The 24,245-nt window shown below is 33.4% G+C and overlaps 1 protein-coding gene across 8 annotated transcripts; it reads right to left on the bottom strand.

Moving 5' to 3' along the window:
* Nucleotides 1-1,472: 1,472 nt before the first annotated feature.
* Nucleotides 1,473-23,821, bottom strand: LOC134275261 (uncharacterized). 8 transcript variants are annotated; one of them, XM_062757529.1, is made up of 19 exons: nt 22,873-23,821; nt 12,133-12,233; nt 10,894-10,917; nt 10,326-10,443; nt 9,975-10,000; nt 9,708-9,848; nt 9,429-9,524; nt 9,270-9,331; nt 8,804-8,926; nt 7,077-7,187; nt 4,399-4,507; nt 3,740-3,883; nt 3,337-3,442; nt 3,046-3,131; nt 2,866-2,941; nt 2,626-2,714; nt 2,358-2,427; nt 2,007-2,147; nt 1,473-1,904 (listed from the first exon to the last, which is right to left on the bottom strand). In XM_062757529.1, exons 1-19 carry the CDS (start codon nt 23,476-23,478, stop codon nt 1,791-1,793), a joined length of 2,343 nt encoding a protein of 780 aa, XP_062613513.1. In that variant the 5' UTR covers nt 23,479-23,821; the 3' UTR covers nt 1,473-1,790. The 8 variants fall into 8 exon arrangements, with proteins under 8 accessions (XP_062613513.1, XP_062613516.1, XP_062613515.1 ...); XM_062757532.1 differs by lacking the exon at nt 7,077-7,187 and adding an exon at nt 8,440-8,475 and having other exon boundaries at nt 22,873-23,820; XM_062757531.1 differs by lacking the exon at nt 7,077-7,187 and adding an exon at nt 7,979-8,059 and having other exon boundaries at nt 22,873-23,820.
* Nucleotides 23,822-24,245: the final 424 nt, after the last annotated feature.

Raw genomic sequence — 24,245 nt, 5'->3', positions numbered from 1 at the left:
AAATGATAAAATGTTTTGAAGATGACAATATATCAATGTTAAAAAATAAAACTTTTCTGTGACTTTTGAAAATTGAGAAACATTTTGTCTGGTAGGTGTGATAATTAATATCTGGTCTTTGTTTTGGAAATTTGATTATAAAATTTATTTAGTTATAAATTTTGACAAAACCAAAAATTACATTCACTTATTTTCAAACTTTAACCCCCACCCCTGTACACACAGGGGCCCTGAGATTAACCATTTTGGAAGAGGTAGCCTTATCTAACATATTTATGTACTTGGTTAGTTTATCTAAAACCAAGGAGCAGAGGAGAAGATTTTCAAAGAATTGATATATTTTCACCATATAATCAATACAGCCCCACCCTAACACCAGAGTCCCCAACCCTGGGGCCATGAAATTCATAATGTTGGAAGAGACATACTTGCTCATCATAACTATGTACTTGGTTGGTTTGTTTCATGCCCAGGGGCAAAAAAGATGATTTTCAAAGAAATAATGGATGTTAACTATATAATCTTTATAGCCCCGTCCTAGAACCAGAACCCCTGACCCTGAGGCCATGAATTTCACAAATTTGGTAGAAGACTTAATGCTGATTACAATCATCCCAACAGTCTGACAGCTTGATGTTAAGAAGTAAAGAAGATTTTTAAAGATTGCATTAATTTTAGTGGTTTTGGCCCCATCCCTAAGTCCCCAGGGGGACAGGGACGATAAAATTCAAAATTTTTGTTCCCCTTCACAAACAAATACTTTATGCCAAAATTGGTTGAAATTGGTTGAGTGGTTGCAGAAAAGAAGCTAAAAATATTTAAATGTTAACACACGACTGATTCATCAACTTGTTCGTCAATATCTTTTTGAATATAATTTACCGATATCTTTCACAAAAATCTGATTTGTATATAGCCTAATGAAATCGTGCATGCATCTCTTATTTTACGTTTGGATCGAAGAGACATTTGGGGTTTACCATAGCAAAACTTAAACACTGTCATTCTTTCCATAGTAACATACTTAATATGGTAACCTTCTCTTATCCGCAACTCCTGCTATATCACTGAATGAAATTTATTGAGATTTTCGCATAATCTTTTGGTACACGGTTACTATTGTGAATCTTCTATTTCGTTTCGATTTATTTAACCTGTTGACAGATACTTTGGGTTTCCCATACCATAAACCTGGACAGTAACACTGGGACTACCTAACTCTTATTAACAACTTCTCCTATATATGCCATTGACTTAAATTTAATTGACATTTCACAGGATCTTATAACATACTGTCATTAGCACTTTCTATCTGGTGTTTTGATCGAAGAGACATCTGGGTTTTCTCAAAGTAAAAAATGGATTTTGCCACATTATGCTAATATGGAAACGGGGGGAATCATTTTGTGAGCTCTATGCTCACAGTATCCCCAAGTTTAGTTTATATTACAACAAATACTTTAAATTTCATTTCTCAATTTTATTTAGGTTATTCTTAGGGTGAGAAAATATTCATTTCATACAAATTGGCATAAAACATGCATGTATATATAATAGCAATGAACAAGTTAACATTTACATGTACATAAAGACACACAATGTATAAATGGATTTACTGATATCACAGATTGGCTTTGGTAAACAATAGTACATGTATATCATTGTTTGTCAGACATACCGGTAGTTACAGAATAAATAACACTGGACGGACCTCTATAGTCAGAAATGATTAGATATAATGATGATAAAAACGTATTGTCCATTGTTGGTTGCGTTTTATAGTGACGATATCACTGGAATCGCCCTGCATGAGGGACGGACCCCGGACCGGGTTTTAGTTTAAGGGTCAGGAAGTACGGTATATGTGCCAGATATTCTATCTTGCTAATTTTTACTCCTTCGTCCTACAATAAAAAGGAAAATAATCAATAATAAAGTTATATACTTATTCACCACTAAATGAAGGATAATCATTTTCATGGTAAAATATTAATCGCGTGACTTACAGGCTCTATGACGTCGAGAATTTTGTTCCAGGTTTTATCGTCTGCTGAGAGATCAGTTTCCTGCGCGGTAGACAGGACTTCCTGTAGAGATTCTAGCGAGATTTTACCTCGCTGATTCCGGTCCACGGACTGGAACAAGTCCTGAAATTATTTACTACACTGGTCAGATTATGAGCAAGGTAAACAATGAGATTCTAAACAAGAGATGATGTTCAAACTTTTCTTCATATTGCATCCAGTATTCTATCATCAATTATTTCTTGAAATAATGTATGCCCATTGACTATAATAGAAATTATAAACAGTCTTTACGCCTCTTTGGTTGCGGACAATTTCTAAGAAATATCTTACCACATATTTGACGATGTTGCTATGTAGCGAAGAGAAGTCAAGGTTACCGAAGCTGTCGGCTGCCTCCTCTCTGGAATTCAAAATGATCATAAAATTAAAATATATATAACATCTTTAGTCCATTTATGGACTAATGTTAAGATTGAATGTATTCTTTTTCAGAGATAGTAGTACTCAAAAGCTTACCGATTTGTTTGCATCACATGTACAGTTTAAATGAAATGATTTGTACATTTAAGTATTGATTAAAATCTCAGTGAACCCTTACTTGAGGCTTTGTACTTTCTTGGTGAGTGTTGACATGGTCATAAACTCGTCCACACCGAAAAACGTACTGGAACTAGTAATTTCATATACCTATAAAATAAAAAAGTCATACTAAAAAAAAATTAAACATGTACACAGGTCTAGATCATGATATTTTATTCAATTTACCAAGAGAGTAATATGCTGCACAAATTACATTATTGACGTTTAGAATTTCAGGAACATCTCTATGAATACACACCTGTTTCAAAAACCGTTCTTGTTGTGATGTCATCTGAGGAGGAAGTTGCGATTTCACTTGTTGATACATCAGATGACTATAAAAAAGGAAAACTTAATCAGCACATCTTCATCTTCTTTATACATGTAAAGCTAAACACACCTCAAAAGCGTTTACAATTTACAGTAAATTTGTGATTACCCATCTGCATCTGTGTCCAACTTCTGGAAAGCTTTTCTGAGCTCATCCCTTTGTTCCTCAGGAAGTAAGTGAGAGAGTTCACTCCCCTGGGGAAATGCAGTCATTTTATCTTACAGATTATACAGATGTTCGTTTATCAAACAAGAATTAGGTTAATGGAATTGCCAAGGACAACAATAATGTATAATTATTAAACTGCATAAAACTATAACTTCAAAAATTAAAAGACAAGGACAAGTTAAACTCAGCAAAATTGTTATACATGTAGACATATTTGCTTGAGACTATTACCCTGAGCGGGTTCGGTGTGGGGGCCTTCATTGGACTGTCGGCGAGTTTGGACCGCCCTGACAGGCGAGATTCCACTCTCTCCAGGGCAGCCACGTCTTGTTCTGGCCTGATACGAGAATTATCACAGGCCAAGTCAATAAAATATTCTTACTTTTGCTATTTGCCGCTTGTTACAGAATGCGAATTCTACACTACAGTTTACACATAAATATTTGAGATACCGGTACTAGACGTATACAATCATGTATATCTTATTTCTATCTATCTTTTAATTAGATTTCATTTTTCTGATTGTTGTACTATATAGGTATAAACATGTAGCAAATACTTCTAATTTTTACTTTTGTGCATTTTCTAATATGAAATAAAATATGATTTAATTATCCAACATGCAGGGACTCACAAGTTTTCCTTTAAGTTGTCAATCTGTAGAGGATTCTTGGACGAGTCTATCATCGGCTCCACTTTCTCTGCACCCCGTGATTTTGGTAAGTTGCCAGCGGAAGGAATTTCCACTCTTTTCACTGCGTCATTTCTTGTCGAAAGTCTGCAAAATCCAGAGCTATTACATTTGCATTCTGAAAGATTTTTTGCTAGGATTTTAGTATATCAGTTTATTTTCGGTAAGCGGTATGACACGTTTCACACAGGCAGAGCCCAGTCCTTTAATATCTGGACACTAGTCAGCTAGTGTCATTTCTTGTCGAAAGTCTGCAAAATCCAGAGCTATTACATTTGCATTCTGAAAGATTTTTTGCTAGGATTTTTAGTATATCAGTTTATTTTCGGTGAGCGGTATGACACGTTTCACACAGGCAGAGCCCAGTCCTTTAATATCTGGACACTAGTCTGGTAGTTGGATTATAGTTCCCTAATTGTCTATTTTTCGAGTCTTTACTTTATGCAAACTACTTATATACTTCAATAATAATATCTTTAATTGAATTTCCATGTTCACAAATGTTGAGCATAGATAACAAATACGAGTAATAATAAACGATTCGCCTTACAGGCTATATACATGTATGTGAATCAAGATACGTTTGAATCCTATCAACTTACTTCAGTTGTGTATCGGTCGCTTCCGGTAAGGTGGCGCTTCTGTTGACCACAGAATCCATCTTGGACTGGATGTTTGTACGTGACCGCTTCAGGTAGGCAGGACTCATACCTAATTAATGATTAAAGAGTTGCAGGTAAATTATTGTATTTTATGTTTATAGAGAGAATATCTTTACATTTCTCCCTCCGATGGCTCATACATTTGTTGTTACGCCATACATAGGTCAGTTCAGTTAGTAGCCACTCAATAACTGATGGGAGATAAATATGGGATTTTGTTAAATTAAATATAATATTAATTACATCTTCTGGTTAAATGCAACATGGAAAGCATGCATGATAACATGTTATATTTTAGCCATAATATTAACACTACGAAAAAGCGATAGTTAGACGAGTGATGAAGAATGCCTAGCTCCTAGCAATTTGTAGCACTGGAAGACTCGCGAGATGATTGCATGTTTCTGATCAACCATGAAAAAACAGAGGCAAATACTTACATCTGGACAACTGAAGCAGAATTGTGTTTTTACTTAAAGTGACTGTCACCCTGTCTTCTTCTTCCTTTTCAGAGTCGATCATTTTGTCGATCCTTTACAAATTACTTGAGAACTCCGTACAAATTCCACATTTTATAGCATCGTGTTGACCTCTTGGCATTTGATTATGTTGGTTTGATTTAGAAAAGAAGTCTTCAAGCAGAATTTGGTTGGATTTTAAACGGGTTAACTGTATTAGAGGTGTTTCTAATCCGGTAAGTATATCAGCGGAAGGGTTAATTAGATATATTTGTATACTCAAATTAGCGACCATGCAATTAATGAAACATATTGATTTCTTAATCCATTTAAAAACGCTGCCTAGAGGTTAGAAATAATTCCCTTTGTATATATTTTTTGCGGCCAAGCATTGCATGCACAAGTACCAAAGATGATTATGTATTATCCCCAATTAAGTTTAATGTTATCATTTGCAAAGCATTCAATAGTTTCGTGACTTACATAAATATATACATGTGCATTTCACTATTTGCAAATATATCTTAAAATTTTACAAAATTCAAGAAAAGTAGAGAGTGGGTAATTTTCCAATATATGCAGCATTTTTAGACAGAATTTATGATTACTTAATTTCTTCTTAAGCTAATTCTTATATAAACTTAGCACTACTTTTTATATTACAAAATGGTCGATATAATTTTTTTACATTTTAAAATTAAAAACAGAAAAATTATTTTATTTCTGACTTTTTTCCTTTTTGTTTACAGTGGAAAAAATTGCTTCAGGCGTCACCATTCAGAATCTCTACGAATAATTTTAGGGAGGAATTAAAGATTTCATAAAAAGGCTCAGGCAGGTACGATTTTAAATCATTCCTGGTCCACCCTAAATCTCGATCATATAAATAATTATCACGATATATTTACATCAATGACAGACTCAAGATAAAACATGTCAAAACTAATCAATAAAAAATTACCCATTAAAGAAGCTCTAAACAATAATGAAAATAGGGGGTTTTTTTGGAAGTTGTATAATTTTTTTAAATAAAGGTTTGTATATTAATTATCTTTACCCAATATTTGCAATATTTCTGTAGGATTGATACATGTATTAGAAGATGGCAAAGAATAAGTGAAAAGAAAACACTGTTAATGTTTTCTTTTGTTTTGGAAAATGCATACAAATCATGTTTTCAATAATTATGGTTAAAAATAATTCTATTTTCTAATGATTTAAGTTGTTCATTCATAGTAAATTTTCAATTAAATCAGCTCACATCAAAGGGCAGATAACTCTGTCTGCAATAAAACTACCATGTAATCAGAAATCTTCCGTGAGCAGTATTTAGAGCTTCCTTAAGAAAACTTAAAGTAAGGTACAAAAGGCATAAATGTTAGTACTGCCAAGTTATTTGGAAACCATACATGACATGCTGCAAAAATGAAGCGCAGTTCTATGAAACTTCGTAGAAAGTTAAATGTTACGCGGAAAAGTCATGCAAATTATGCTTTCAAACACATGCTTTTTTAAATCAATAGAATGCCTCTGGTTGAAGAAGTTTGAAAATCAGAGGTGTGAAGAGAAATACTGTAAACATTGGCATTCGTAACAATGCATGCAAAGTTAATAATAACGCCGATTTACGTGTACATTATCAGAATTTTCATGAGAAAAGAGAAAAGAAAAAATCCAAAACTTATGTCAAGATTAGTTGTTTTTGATCACTCAGCATGCAGGTACAAATTTCATGACTGATATCCAAATAACTAGCAATAAAAACACTTTTACACAGATCAAGGCTTACCAAAATTTCGACCTATTTGAAAAATACTGCATGAAACTGGCTTTGAAATAAAACTATCCCACCACTAGTATTACTTTAAATTTTATTTTTGTTACTCAAAACCCCCTAAATAAATAAATATGCTTTCTGTTGACAGTTGTTTGCATACAATACATCAATTAAAAAATGATTTTCAACAGTTCAACAAGTCATATATAGCAAATACTCAAGTACAAAGATTACTTTCAAAAGGAACTATAATACATAAATTATGTTTTGTAATACAGACATAGCTCTAGAACAACTGTTTTCTTTGAAAAATGATGAGGTATAAAATACAAATGTTTACAAGTCACTTATTCAAAGTCGTGGAAAAAATGAAATGAGTGTACCTTGGCGAGCAAAGTTTTCACGTGTCCAAGGCCCTTCCTCCGAAAACCGGTGCGTTTCCTGTGCCATGTCATGTGATTTGATTGATATAGGTCTCCGGCCTCGCTGAAGTTCTGCAGTCAAATCACAGACCGAATAATACAATATACGCCGCCTAAATTCTCTATCTTTGCTGCTATTTTTTTCATTGAAATCGAAATGGAATAGGAAGTTTGTCCTCCATTCAACTTATATGTACAGCAATACAAAATTAGAAATGTTACTTCTTTGGGTATCATATCAGATACGATACACTGCTTGTTCTCAAAAGTCAATTGCAAAGATCGATCCCACATCGTTTACACTTTTCATCTTTTTCTTTAGAAATGGTGTATCATATTTTAAATGATACCGCTCTTACCCTCAAAAGGCACACAACAAACGATGTCACAAACCTCTCTTCTCGACATGAACGGTGCAAATCTCGAACTCAAACAAAAACAAAGCAGCATAAGAACAAAAGCAGAAGCAAGCTTTTACACAAGAAGACACACAGGAAATGACGTCACAAATTACAGGAAATGGTCAGTTTCAGGTTCCAATGCAATGAAATCGTAAGTATGTTTCACACAATAATGAAGACAGCGTGGTCACTCCCCCTCTCTTTGGCGTGTGCTTAAGCTATCTGGGTAGGATGATATTAGATGGATCAAAGTTCGTGTTATTGCCACAACAATCAAGTCCGAACGCAACAATAAATAAAACCAATAATTTTTTTCTAATTCATATCTCACTTAAGATTTACTATTCGTCAAAGAATCAATAATTACCGTTTAAATAAATACATGATTTTCATGATGAAGTAAAGTGTAAAGTGTGCTTGGGAAGCAAAAAATATCAAAAAGTGAGATTCATGTGATCAAACCTGCGGGAATGCTAATTCTAGCTTTTATTTGATCTACAGTGCGCTTTTCTCTGGCTAGAAGAAGAGGTGAATCAGTAGAACCTGAAGGAGGAGAACAGGTCACGCGTCAGTCACGTGCTACTCAAAACATGCAACAGTGCTACCATTACACAATAAAAATTAAAATATTTTATCCATTTATGGGTTGTAAATGTGCTTTTATTCTTATTTATTTCTTTCAGAAGTATCTTCATATCTTTCTTGATTTATAATTATACAGTTCTGAACAATGTATCTTTATTTTATTTTTAAGCAGCAGGGTTATGCATTAATTTGTCGTCCAAACAGGAAGCAATGTATTATTTTGTTCGGAGTTAACTTGCAGATTCTAGAAAACAAAATAATTATGCAGACATGTCCATGCATTATACATTTGAATTTATTTTGCGTTATATTGTTTACATTCACTTGATTATACATACTACCTTCAGCTTCAAAGGAGAGATAATGTCGGTCTTCTGCATAAATATTTACCAATATAAAATACATATACCTGTTGTCGTTTAAAACTAATTAAACTTGATCGTAGACTAGAATTCTTTTCACAAAACGAAACTTTACAAAAGCATAACATTACAACACAGAAAATAAGCATGAACTGCATTCTGAACTGTTACATGCTACATGTACGTAGAAAGCAAGGTTATACTGTAGCTTATGAACTGCATTAGATATTAGGGTTTAACGGGATACACCTATGGTGGGTTAAGTAAGAAACAATAAATCATTATAAGAACACTTCATCAGAAACAGGGAAGCCACGCAATGATTGTGGTATATAAGTACCTATCATGTTTCTGTTGTCAATTCTCGGAAGTTGGCCGGCATTTTGCCTTAGCCTCGGTCTGGGTAACCCAGTATCTGGGTCAACTGTCTGTTTGCCAAGACGATGACTAGAAGGAACTGAGGCTGAAAAAAGTTTTAATGGCTGATGTATTTGAAATAATCAGTTGAATGTACCTACCTAAATTCCTCCGTAGAATACTTACTCGTATTCTAAAGAACATGTTATAAGAAGTTTTAATTTGAATGAAGAGTAAAGATGTATACATGTACAAACTACTTTCTATATCTTGCTAATTGAACTAAATATTTTAGCATGAAGATAAACATTATGTGAACAAAGACATTTACACAACAGTTCAACACTAAGGAATGTAGTAATCCAAGCTCTACAAAGATTATTAAAATAAATTTAGCATATATAGATGGACGCTCATTTTGATGACGTCATGTATTGATGTGTACTCACTGTCCTCATCACTGTCGTAATCCAGTATCGGTGGCCGCCGTGGCTTCATTGACGAGTGCATGCTGTACAAAATAATAAATTATACATAATTATTAATTGTACATAGTAAAAATTTGCCATTAAACATTTATTTTTTATGAAATATCGATAAAATCTTACTCTGGTAGCTGAAAACCCCTTCCATGAAATAAATCCCTGGCATTTCTAGGCATGATCAAGGATTTCAATTTTTGAATCTCCTTTTGGATGTCAAATCTGTTAAATAATTTTAATACATTTTTATTACTGTAAATCTTATAGTTTGGAAATTGATTTCTTATGTATGCTGTATTCACTTTTCCCTGTGTTTTCTTTGTTTTAAACATTAATTAATAATAAAAAAAACATATATTAAGCTAAAATTTGAAATATAAACAGTTATACTCCAAAGTTTCCTACCTTTCAGAAAATTCGACTTTCTTTCCCCCCATGAGAAGGTCGAGCTGGGCTCGGTGAGGTAACATTTCTCGTCGTCGTTTTATTCCGCGCAATCTTTCCATGTACTCCAGCTCGGCCTTTAGTCGATCCCTCTGGCTCATTCTGAAAGTTAGATAGCAAAATGATACAAAAGTCAAAGCTATATATATAAACATGTTTAAGATTGACGATACCCCTTTAATTGTGTTTTTTTAAATTATCAAGTTATTGATTTTTTTATGTACCTACCCTTCGAAAGACTTAGGGGCATCCCACTAAAAAATGAAATTAACATTCATCAAATTGATATATCTTAAGCACTTTGCATAACTTAAAAAAGAAAGTAAGTTGTTTCACTGAATCACAACATTCAAATTCTAGGATCTAGCGTCAAAACAAAACATTTTAATAACATGCAGAGTAAAACATGCAACATTGAACGTCTAAGAATATTTGATCTAGCCCATTTATTTATTACCAAAAGAGCACCGTCTCTCTAAAACACAATTAGTATACCAAGATACAATCAAAATCAACTGTACATGGGTTTATATTTTGACAGGAGAGGAAAACATAGAAAATGAGGTAAAATTCGCTCACCTGGTACCGATCTGTGTGTAGTATCACTCCGCGCTTAGAACCTAATGAATATTCATAACCCCCAAAGGAATCTAAATGACGTTTTGGTATAGGAACTTTCTTAAGTAATGTGGACGACCTGTTTGAAATGAAATTATTTTACATAAACTGTCATTTAAGGTATGTCCCACTTTTTGATTTAAAAAATGTGATCGCAAAAGATAGAAAAAAAAATACATAGACAATAAACGAAAAACCTAGGGATTATTTGCACGACAAACAACATAACTACAATTTATCAGTAGGTATACATTGAACATCAAACCATGCTTTTTAGTTTGAAATTTCATGCCTAATGCTTAAAAGAATGTTTCCATTAAAGATGCAATGAAGGACTATATTTCTGTTAATAACAAACGTCATTTCTTTTGTCTTTCTCAAATATTTCAATCAGGGTTAGTAGGAAAATGTTATTAAATTTGTTTTTTCTCTATTTTTATCATGTTTTCATTGACATGAAGAAAATAGTAAGATCCTGTGTTACAGAACTATCCAGAACGTTTCCATGTTTGACACCTGTAATACTCACTCTATCCGGGGTAACTCGGACTGCCTAGTTATAGAGAAAGTCTCAATACAAACTGTGTCAAAAGTAGTCAGCCTCATAGAGGACAATCTTATATTGTCAAACACATTTATAATGAAGAAGGTTTTTAATTCTAATTGTTATGCCATCATTTACACATTTTGTTGTCTACAGATTTTTCACCGCTCATGAAAAGGAGCAAGCAGCGAATTTGACCGGTCGGCAGGGGATGCTTACTCTTTCATGGCACCTAATCTCACTGATGTTTTGAGAGGCTTGTGTTTGCTTTGTTCCTTATTCATAATGTCTGAATGGACTTTGAGCTGAAATACTGTTCGTTATCTCTATATTCCATTGTATTTGTTTTTAAATGGATGGTTGTTTGATTCTTTTTGTAACAGCATATAAATTATCAAGAAAATATAACACATACAACCTTTTTATCTCAGATATTCCATAACTTTGTTAGTTTTTTTAGCATTTTTTTCAGCGTATAGACGGAACATTGAATAATGTCACCGTATTTAAAAATTTAAATAGAATTTGACCTTTTTAATAAGCTTGTACTTGAAATCAATGTTCAGGGTTAATTGCAATTGATGTACATATCTATTTAAACAATTCAGTCAAAACCGTCCGTATAAATACTGGTGGGATTTAGTCCTGTCCCATAATGTTTCACGACAAGGAACGTGTGCTTCTATTCAACAAAATCCAGAGGTTGAGACCAGTTAACGACTTTAATTACTTATGCATGTCATTAAGCCTTTGCTGAATAGACAATTGTTGAATTATAAAATGAACAATTCCTTAGATTAGGAGCCTTTGAATTCAGATTATTCTGATCGATTTTAAATGCCCTGTTTGAGGGCGTTGTGATACTATTGTTCAAATTCTGAGGAGCTGGGGTTTTTTAACAGACATCTTCTTTTACGTACGCGCGTTTTCCAATTTTTTCCTGCCATTTTAATTCATATGTATCGCATTTAGACTGCAAATATTTTACATCAACTCAATTTTTAAGCAACATATGTACAGGATAACCCAAATGTTAAAATTAAATTTCGGCGATGCCAAAAAATTATTTACAAATAACATCTTGATGTCTATTATTTTCCATTGAAATGAGAAACATTGAGAAACAAATACATCAATATTCCGTATTTTTCTACCCTTCTATTGTCAACTTATCTCTACAGTTGTAGTGTTTCCTACCCTCCTTTATAAATAAATATAACCTACATGAAGTTTTGGGGTTGGTAGGGCACGGGCTCTGGATTAATATTAAACTCGCCATCATCCATAGACGTCCGCGTCCGGTTTGTGTAGGACATATGACGAAACTGAAATGAAAAAAAAAAATAAAGGTAAGTCTTGTTGTAGAACAGTAATAAAACAGAACAGGTAAAGGTAAGTCTTAGTTTGAAATATATTTTATTCACTGAATTGGAAGTGAAGGTAAGTCTTGTTTTATAACAGAGCTAATATATGTAATAAAACAAAAACATGAAAGGGTAAGTCTTGTTTTATAACAAACCTACTGTAATAAAACGAAAACATGAAAGGGTAAGTCTTGTTTTATAACAAAGCTACTGTAATAAAACGAAAACATGAAAGGGTAAGTCTTGTTTTATAACAAAGCTACTGTAATAAAACGAAAACATGAAAGGGTAAGTCTTGTTTTATAACAAAGCTACTGTAATAAAACAAAAACATGAAAGGATAAGTCTTGTTTTATAACAAAGCTACTGTAATAAAACGAAAACATGAAAGGGTAAGTCTTGTTTTATAACAAAGCTACTGTAATAAAACGAAAACATGAAAGGGTATGTCTTGATTTATAACAAAGCTACTGTAATAAAACAAAAACACGTAAAGGCAGGTCTTGTTTTAGAATTGCATTTTACAAACTTCCGTTGGAGAGAAGTGTTTTTCATTAACTTTGCCTTTCAGAAATTTACAGGCAATAAAGGGTGAATGCTTTTACAAGTAGCTGAAATTGTTTACTGTACTAGAGTTTGAATTGAAACTTTTGAATTTTTGAAAGATACTGCAACGCTTATTATGCATCCGCATCGAAAGATCCGAGGAGTATATTGTTTTGTCCTGTCTGTTTGTCTGTTTATCTGTTTGTCTGCAAACTTTAACCTTCGCCGTAACTTTTGAACCATGAATAAAAGAGACTTCATATTAGGAATGCATACTTCACTAATTAAGCTCTTTCAAATGGCACCAAAGTCAATGACCTTGTGACCTTGACTGTGACCTACTGTATATGCTGAAAATAAGGTTTTTTTTGGAAACTTGAACCTTCGCCATAACTTTTGAACCATAAAAGATCCTTCATGTTTGGTATGCATACATCACTGATTAAACTCTTTTAAATGACACCATGGTCACCTTGTGACCTTGACTGTGACCTATACGCTAAATATAGCTTTTTTGTCGGCTAACTTCTCAAATCACCTTCGCCATAACTTTTGAACGAAGAAAGATAGAGACTAAATATTTGGCATGTATACTTCACTAATTAAGCCCTTTCAAATGACACCAAGGTCAATGACCTTGTGACCTTGACTGTGTCCTTTATGCTAAAAATAACTTTTTGAACTTTTACCATAACTTTTGAACCATGAGAGATAGAGACTTCATATTTAGTATGCAAACTTCACTGATCAAGTTCTTTCAAATGACACCAAGATCAATGACTTTGTGACCTTGACTGTGACCTATATGCTAAAAATATGTTTTTTCAACTTTGTTGCCGCCGGGTGCATAGTGTTTCACAAACACAACTTGTATCTTAAAAATAAATTCTTACATTGTATCAGTATGAATTGTACTTCCATGAACATATTGATCTCTTAAAGTCTTTAATCACTTTATAAAGCCTGTCAGTAAAGGACAGGCGGCCACTTAACAAAATCATCTTTTTTGAGACTTGGTAATACATGTACAATGAATGCAATATATTTTTTTAAAAGTCCTATATTCAGTAAAGGAAAATAAAGAAAACAATGGGATTTGGAGATGCATGCAAGAACCATGAGTTCATAGAGGGTGTACAAACTATGGAAGGTTGATGTAGTTTATAAGTCAGAAGTTCATCGAACGAAAGAAACACTGGGGCCGACTGCCTCGGAGATTTCAGGAGATTTAAGTGATTAAACTTTAATCACTCTCGAATAACTTTTCCGGGGAAAATAGACACAACTTTACCATTCTGCATATTAGTAACTTATTAATTTTAATTCCTTAAGGTTTATAATAATGCCGAATTACGTGCACATGCTTTCGTCGAAAAATTTGACAACCCATACCTCCGGTACTTTGAGTTTTGTGCCCTCTAAAACGAAGGTTGTGATTGGTCCAGAGGTAGAAATTGGTCCGGTAGAATTAACATTGGAGGGATACAGGTCACGAACACTTAGAGCTAGTTCTCCACTCTCCATTCTGATAATTCCAAATCTATGTCAGTAGCTAGTTCAATAGTTTAAATCCGAAAATTGTGCATAATTCATCTTGAAAACCATTCTTCTGTTGAATCACATCTTCACCCATGTTTTATAAGTTACTAGAACTTGTTAAAAGGAATGTGAATCCATGATTCAAAAGCAAGGAGTCTTCCATTACCAAATCACACAGTTGCAAAAGAAGACATGGAATCTATGTTCACTTTGAATACAATCGGTGTACAAATAAACGATTAGATTATTAACCGGAGTGTGATGAATTTCTTTGTTAAAATAAGATAACAAATGGAACAATATTGTAGCCGTATTGTTTTTGCTAAATCACCATTGTTCTAAGCGGCAACCCTTAACAACGCGGACCCTCCGGTCGCTACTATCCTCCACGCTCATTCGGCATACATCTAGAGTTTTCAAAACTGCTGGTGTGTGACGAATGTTAAATATCCTTTATCGAATGACAGTACACAATAGGCTTGTGTTTTATGAATTGATGCATGGTTCGAATTTTATCTATTAAAACATTTATTCCGTTGAGTGCCGGCCTCTTTTGATCGTTAGTCAGTTTACAAGCTTTTCAGCGTTTGGGTAACGTGCCAATTGAATTTATTTTAAAATCACTCTTTGCAAATATTTTGAATACGCTATTTCAGTCTATGTGCATATAGAACAGGTATAAAAGGTACACAGACTTTTATTTCAATATAAATTTTTTAGGACTTTAACACACTTAATACAACTTTAACCAAACTGCAATCGATTTTCCCTAGAGTCCCCTCCCCATGTTTGTTTGGTGTTTGAGTGTGTATTTAGTTCATTGTGCTCAAATTAACCACAAAACAATAGTTCCTCAAACTTTTCATTTTTCTCGTCTTAAAAGTCACTATTAAATATTAAAGGATGTCAACAATGCATGCATTTTTACCGATTGCAGTCATAAAGAAGTACCAGCGTTGCATGTCCCTTAATTCCTTAGACTGGGCTCTGAGATAATCCTTTTAGTTTTTACAGAAAAACCGTTTCGCGATAGATAAGATGTGTTGGTTGATTAATTACTTAGTTTTAACACGAACACTTACAGTGATTCGCATAAAAAGAAATGTTTTGTTGTATCCTCTAACTGCAACATCAAAAAAGATAGACGTCACAGATTTGAATCTTTTGGGGAAGCAAAAACTTATTAACAAACTCAATTCAATTTTTTTAATTCATTATAAAGATTTAATGTAAATGTTAAATAATGTTATTGCAAGATAAAGCATAACATTTTACGATTAAAGTACAAGCATATGTTTTTTAATATAAGATTTTTTTTTAATATCTATTAAGGGGTATTCGTCAGTCTCTTCTGTAGAGTCATTTTGACATTTTCTTGATTTCATGACACGAGCTCCTACAAAACTTTGCTGGTCTACGGACCAATGGGACGGCCCTCGTATATATATATTATAAAACAATCAAGTTCTTTGATATGTTTTAAGGGGGGACCTATGTCCCAAAAGTCTTTGTGTGAAATTTTCAAAACTTTGACATTTCTTTCCTGACCACTTGCTCTTAATTTTTAGGTATTAAAAACAATACCTTTATATGCTTATTTTTACACAGGAGCACGTGCAAAAACAGTGTGAAATGCTAAAAATAGATTATTTTCAGTCATTATTGTTCTACCCCAAATATGCGCTAAAAAGAACCAAAAATGTCAAATCATATTCAAAATCAACACTTATTTAATCTATATGACTTGTATCTTTAAAATGGAGGCAAATTCATTGAAATCCATCCCGCTTGAAAAATTATAATGGAGCACAATGTAAGTATTTCCCCATTTTTCTTGTCGTATTTTTTACAATTCCGACATGCATAACAGGTAATATCTTAAAAAGTCTTTGTGTGAAAATTTTGTAATTCATATTTTTTGAAAGAAATGATTCATCTCTTTATTTCAACAAAGAAAAAAGTATACCTTTATGATAAAATAAACGAGAAATATGACGTTTCCTTTTATTTTTGTACTCTTGTGTCATAAATATTGACCTTTCTGCACTAAAAAAGGGTAAGTAAGCACTGACAAACACCTGAATATAAAATTATTTTGTGGAAAACGAGTATTTTGTCTTGATTAGAAACAATTTAAATAGATAAAAAAAAAATTCTACATTCCATTCATTCTGCCCCCCCCCCCCCCCCCAATTTCCCCGTCAACAACCAATGCCTATTAGAACCTAGGAATGACTTTATACAATAGAATCTACATGTACTATATAAATCAATAAGCAAATATACAAGTGTATACATTTCTTATTTTTTTCTTAGTTTTCTCCAGAAAATCGATCAATGGTAATTATAAAATTAAACATTTTCCCCTGATTTAAGCCGCTTTCTTTCCCGAATTTTATCTCTTTTTTGCACTATTATATCAGCATATTATCGGGGTATTTTTTAACAACAGAAATTGCTATGAATTATCAACCAAAGGAAGAGAATTCTAATATTAACAAACTCCATAAATCAAATAAAACTGTGATTAATGATGAATAAATTTTCCTTTTTGTAAATTTTGTACGTAATTGATTATCAACGATGTTATGCCTATATCACAGTTGCAAAAGTCAACAGGTAAAAACAAACGTCGCTATTGTGATGTCACATAACGCTGCCTTGACGTAGAACGACATAGGTCCCCCCTTAAGAGAATAAGAATGCACTGCAACGGAAGCCCTTTTATGATTTGTGCAATATTGTTAACAGCGTTTTCTGAGAAGACCCAGCATCTCCACCCAATATGCTAACATAATTATTCAATCTGGCTAGACACAGAGGTCAACTGTTTTGTCAGAATGTCGCCAAGTTTCAATAAAAATTGTCTTTGCTCTAAATTTTCTTATTAATCTCCGTTAATAACTGTTCGGACACAGGGTTTCATGGTCAATCGTTGAAATATCAGGTTGGATATGTAAACATATTTATCTTTGGAAATACAACGCTTCATAACAAATTTTAAATTTATTTTAGCAAAAAAAAAAATTGTTGGGTATGATAAAGTACATCTTCATGTGCATCCATCTTTAACATTCTTTGAATATTTATCCACTGTTTGATTTCATTGATGATTCAAATTAAGATTTGTCTGTTTAAAAACCAAGTGCTATATACCACGGACATAATTCAGATAAAGTTTACCTGAGATCAGATATTATCTCAGAATGAAATGGAAGAAACAATGTACTCTTCGATATCCAAACCAAACGAAAGAATACAGATACAAGAAATTTTCCTATTTTATTTAAGGAATGAAGTTTATTTCAACTTATATTATACGATATAACATAACTTGGAGCAGTTCCGCGAAGCGGTTTATAAAAAAGCGTAAAGTGTCCCAAGTTTTGTTATATCGTATAATATAAGTTGAAAAAAGCTTCATTCCTTATAATTTAATTTCAGTGCAGACAATGAGACAATTTTTCCCCTAGAATAAGGATTAACATTGAATAAATTTTAAAAGTAACGTCAAGCGGAGTAATACGTTTTTTGACGTAACTCATTGTGACGTAGGCAAGTTATGTTATACAAAATGGATAAAATCTTTAATCCAATCAAATGACGTTTTACAAGTAAAATTAAATTATTTTACTTTAAATCCACATTCTTAGGACTATGTTAATATTAGGTAAAGTGACAGCTAGATTTATTATGATAAACGTGATGACCAAGTTTTGTTTTGTCAGTTTTCCTTACTTATGGAGAAACATACTTTTCTCCTGCGTATGGAAATAATGTTTCCCAGTTGATTAGCAAGTAGTATACGTTCTACCTACGAATATTTTTTAAAAGAGGCAGGTCTTTGACAAATATGTTGATATTACATATATATCAATATTTATTTAAGTCAACATTCCACAAATTCTTCATTCGATTCCCACATTAACCTTGTATGCAAATATAATATCTGTCGTTAGGCTGAATGCTGAGTATTGATTTACGTTTTTGCATATAAATTGATGGACCATTATTTTAAAACTAAATTGTTTGTTTTCCTGATTTAGACAAAGGGTACATTGTGGAAAGAGGATGCTTACTCTCTCATGGCACAAGATTCCTCTTCTGTTTTCAATTGTTATTGGTTTGCTCATATTTTTTATTGTTTAATTGGACTTTCGAGAATGATCAGCAAGCATTATTTTATTTCATTTCATTACGCAATATGATTTTTCTCTATAGGATAATTGATGTTTTGAATAATGTTTCAATGAAAACAATGCTTAGAAGTTCCTCTCCTTGGTCTTTGGAAGTGCGCGACAAGACAGACCTTCCAAAACTGCCATACAAAACACAAGTTCGGGCCATTAACCCCCGCAGTTGGTATGTCTGGTGTTTGCCTGGGCTGTTTAGAAAGATTTACCGCCTTCGTCAAAGAGATAACGGTATTTGCAATCAAAATATAAAACTTCGCGTTTTTATATGTGCTCTTTTAGCAAGGGTTCTTATCTGGTAGTTTTCAATCGATTTAAGAAAACTTTTGACATGGTGGTTATTTAACATGTGTTCTAAATGGCATGATATTTCTTCTGTGCGATCTCCTTCACCTGTTTAAATGTTTTACTGAATTCAGAATACTTGAAAGCTCAGAAAAGAAACTTAATATATACTTTTCTCTCAAGCAACTTTAAAGGGACATCCGCCAATTAAACATTTTAAAGAAATAAACGAGAGATTATGCTTACTTTCCTTATTATTACCATCCAGAGTTTATTATCGTGTTTGGTTAAGCGTGTAATGAAATCTCATCCATGGAACTGAAGGACTCTTTAAATCTTAACCTTAATACGATTTCTTCATTAGTTTATTACATACACTGAACGTACCCCGACAACACGTATCATAATAAATGTGGAATTATTCTTTTTTTTAAGATATCAAGATAATGCACAGTAGTTTTCGAGATTTATACGCGTGTTATTTTGATTTATTCGTTTATATGGCATTTCTGTTTTACCAACTGTTAACATTTTTCACGTGTAAAGTACATGCAGCTTTAAAATTGCTTTTTATTGGTGTTCTGATTCTGAGATTTTTTTCAGCCAATCTTCTTCGTGGTCCCGCATATTTCAGGTCATGACTGATAGTTTTTTTCTGCATATTATGCTTAGCTATATACATATATAATTCCTCCACTAAAATATGTAACTGGCTTTTATGTATGATATTCATGTCCTTTAGATAATTCCAGGCATTCATTCTGAAGACAAATAAGTTTTAACATACAACCATCTGCTAGTGCCAGCATAATGATACATTATTAAATGAAATATATATGGAGATAACGAACAAAATTCAAGCTCGAAAGTCCAATAAACAATACAAAAAAGGAGCAGAGCAAACACGGACCTCCAAAACATCAGAGGTTGAATCAGGTGCCATCAAGAAAATATTCTACAGAAATTTCTACAGAATACGAGTAAGCCAGATTTGTGAGTACCTTAGATCCGGGAGTGGTGAGGAAGGTATTGTGCCGTGAGGGAAGGTCCGGGAACATGCTGTGTGACTTCTGTAACTCACAGTCCGGACATCGGGGGTCATATAACACAGCCTTAGAGCTCTCCACCACTAGAAACGCCTCTCTAGCATCCATTGTTATGGAGACTGATTTACAATTCCAAAGTTACACTTTGTTCACTAATATTGTATATCCTTCACAGAGGTGAAAATATTTTAAACTCCATGTAGCGACAGAACGAATAAGTAAATTGACTCTATTCAAGCTTCATTTAAAGTTTTATGAGACACCGAATTTTTAATTTCTAAACGAATTTGGACCCGTCCTTTTTCTGCTACTCAAGGTATTGCAACATTCGGTCTGGTTAATGTGTTATTGGCTGATCTTTTATTGAACACTTTGAGATGACTGCACAAACCAAAGAAAAATACCACCCTCTTTCTTGGCGAGATTAATAACTTTAAGATCGAAAACCGATTTTTTAAATCACGAGAGCGTCTTCTTAGCAGTGGTGTTTTGACTCTTCTATCTAATGGTGGCATAATAATCCTTAAGATATATAAATCGATGTTTGCTAATCTCCGTCTTCATATGAGCTTACATTGATCCGGTACCTACCTCAATGTTATGAAAATAGCACCACAAAAAAAGAAACGAGACCCCACCCTATTTTACACCTTAACTAATCGGTCGTCATCATATGAGTAAAAAAATTTGGAGAGGGACGTTAAACAACAAAACAAAACGTAATTGGTCATCGTCGCAAACCACGGCCAAAATGTACGTTCCTCTCCCATCGTAGGAGAGAGCTATATACGCGGACTCCGGACCATGGCTTGAGACGATGGTAATCGGTCTGCTCCAAGATTAGTATTCTATAAAACATTTGGTTGTATTAAGGCGTAATCATAATGAGGAAATATTTACACCCCGTTGTTTTCTACAAACAGCAAAGCAATTTTAATCAAAAGTTTTATTTGCAGTTGCTCTAATGTATATCTCCATGAACAATTGGTTATTTTTCAAAAATATATATTATCCTGTTTTTATTACATTTCGATATCCTCTATCCCTCTCAAAATGCTGATAATTTTTGTCTTATGAAGTATGAGGAGTAAAGAATAGAAATGCATTCAAAGTGGTCTCAAATTACATATTTTTAACTTCATCAAATTTAATAAGTCTCAGATACAGTTTGATGAATTAAATTTCTAAGAGATACACACTCAAAGGAAAAGTAGTCCTTTAAATCAAGGCCCTAATTCGTTTTCTGAGTCACGCCTTCGCACTAGAATTCTATACCCTATTTATGATAAATCGATCAGCAACTTTCAAATAGTATTTAAATCGTTTAAACCACTTTAAACTTTTCTTACCTGAGTTAGGGACCCGGTGTTGCGCCATCTGAGATGGTGTAATTAACTATCTGTTATATTATCGTAATGATAACGGGATTTTGGAATAAACAATGAATTAAACCAATACCACTTTACACTTTGAGGACTATATATACCTCGACACATGCTACAATTGATTAATTAAAATTTATTAAATACCTGTCATCCTGTTTTATAGACGGAAGATTACATGTACGTATATTGGCTTTAAAAATTGTCCAAAAAAAATTGGCACCCGAGTTTTGAAACACCATTTAGATCAGCGTTTTAATACATAGTATAGAATTACAAAAGCCTTACTCATTTCATTATTTTGTGCATAAATAAACAATTTTTCCCTCGGGATTTTGTGACCATCATACGTTTTATTGGTGACATTTTAACCCGTGACCCCGACAATACTTTAATCTGACACGGCGAGACTGACCACTTCTAATATCTCAATTGACACAAATCCCCATAACTCAAGGTACGGACCTTTCTGACTAAATTTAGGTATATTAACCAGATCTACTTATTTGAAAAGAAACAAAAATGAATCTTTTCTAAAGTTGACCATTTATAAGCATTCAGGTAATGTATTGAAAGTAATGTTTTACTGTGAATTATAACTGTATAATCATACATGTGTAGAGCCTATTGATGAGAAAAAATGTTACGCAATTATAGTTAGCTTGTAAATTAACATCAGATTCTTTAAGTGTTTTCTGGATGTATACGATATATTTTATAAATTATAGAGTAAAAGCAGATTTCTGTTAAGATATTTTGATTCAATCGAAGCATATAAATAGTTCTTCCATTGCAAATATGAACAAGAAAAGTTTTACAATGTTATTTTTCTTTCATTGAAATGGTTATTTACAATATTGCAACAAAAAACTCCAACAACAAAGTTGCAGCTCATATTGCTTTTATAATTTAATTAAAAACAATTCAAAATACATATCAAGATTCGCTTCCATTCGAGTTTGTTATTTAAAATTTATCGGACAAACGTGAAAAAAAATATTTCCTTTAAAGATTTGTTTAATACATCCCCTCTAATAAAACTGCAAAGGTAAAAGTGATGATTGAATCTTACAAAGAAACCTGGAATTCTTTTATCAATAATAACCCGTTATTATACAGAGAACTAGATTGAAGAAATCTGTTTCTTTTATTGACAATCTTGTATATAGAACACGCCGGGGATTAGATTTGTGTATCCCCGCGGGAGGCGATAGGGATTACTTATAGAGACCTCAAAGACTTAACATGTCTATTTCATTTTATCAAAGCAGACCAGATATATTACCTGTGTGTATGTAAACAGCAATTGATCTGAATTGGGGGACTACCTGGTTGTTTAGACTGTTTCTATTACCATATTCTGATACACTTTTTGACCTTAAGGAGTTATTTGCAGTCAGTAAATTTTTCAATTCTTATATCACTTATCTAAAGTTCGCATGCTTAATTTATCAATTTCAGTTTAATGACTGCTGACAAAGCATAAAAACGTTCAAAAGACCTATAGTATATTAGTATTGTTGCACTCGTACATAGAATATAAGCATGACTGCACAAATTCAATCAAAATACAATGTCCCTGTGTGAGATAGATAACTATATTACATACCGTGGGGTGAGGCAAGCTTCTTTTGGACTCGGATCGTTGTAATGGCGCTGACTCGCTAACTTTGGCGATTTCCAGAGAACCATTGGAGTGTCTGTCCATAGACGTATGGGCTTTGAGAGGTAGCTGATTTCCATTTGGTTTAATCGGTCCCAGAACTTCCCTTTGACTCAAGATGCTTTTGGTTGATCTGTCCGTGTTAGACGCGTCCTTTCTTGACAAAATTTCGTTGTCTGTCGCTGTTGTTGGTTTCGCTCGAGATGCCTCTGAATTAAGATATGCATAAGGTGTTATACTAGAGCCCCGAAGAGTTACGTATGTCGAACGTGAAATAGAGTCTGTGGTCATTGTTGTGGGGGTATCACTAATGCTGCTGGCTGGAAGTCGAATCAGCGGCGATGGAAGTTTAGGCGGGCGCCTGCGCAATCCATACTTCGGTGTCTTGATGCTGGCAGTAGCTCTGTTTCCAGCGTTCATCCAATCAGTGACGTCATCTCCGAACTTGAAGGCAATGGACGCTATCCTCTTTTGAAATGGTGTGCTTCTATTCTTTTTCAATATCTTTATTCCTACCGAAGAATCCATACTTTTATTTGTTTCCACTTCCATGGTAAATCACAAATTCAGATCGATTTTTATGTACCAGAATGCTCCTGAATACCGACAAACCACTTGTTTAACATGTGCTTCATTTTAAATCCTTTTGATATACATCAATGAGAAAAATTTTAAATCTCACTGAAAAATTGAACGCAAGGATGTATGAAGACTGCCTTTAACAGAACATATTTCACAAACACACCTAATGCATAAAGAGAGGGCAAGTATTACTAAGGATTCAAACAAAGCCAAATAATCGTAAAGATACAAATATTAGGGGATTTTTTACAACTGGATTAAATTTGTTAATCGGCTTTTTCGTTGGCAAGCGCCTTCCCTAAATACGCATGCGTGATGGAGGTTACCTACAGCTTCGATCTGGAAGGCGTTTGCCTGTACCAAGTCCTATGTATATATGTGGCATTGTTGACCCTGATATTAAAGGTAAATTTACATTCAGTTATCAGGAACAAGAGCTTAAAAGCGGCGTTTTCAAGTCGTTTTGTGAGAAGTCTGCCAGCTATTTACTACGGCTTTTACTTTTTAAATCACTGTTTGACGTTTTTATTGTGCATTCAGAATTATTAGGCATTGTTATTGTGAATCCATGTTGACGATTTATTTTGCACTGTGGGGTGATTTTTTTTAACACCATCAATCGAAATGTAGACATTTAAGATAGTCCAGGCGACAATAAAAATGAATATTTTGCTAGAAATCACTAGTGTGATAAAATTCTTCTAAAAGACAGAACAGAAACACACGCAGAATGAGAT

Source organism: Saccostrea cucullata, unplaced genomic scaffold, assembly GCF_032062105.1.
Source record: "Saccostrea cucullata isolate Sc308-1 unplaced genomic scaffold, CSIRO_AGI_Scuc_v1 ctg2667, whole genome shotgun sequence".
Lineage (NCBI taxonomy): Eukaryota > Metazoa > Mollusca > Bivalvia > Ostreida > Ostreidae > Saccostrea > Saccostrea cuccullata.
This window is presented reverse-complemented; position numbering and strand designations above follow the sequence as displayed.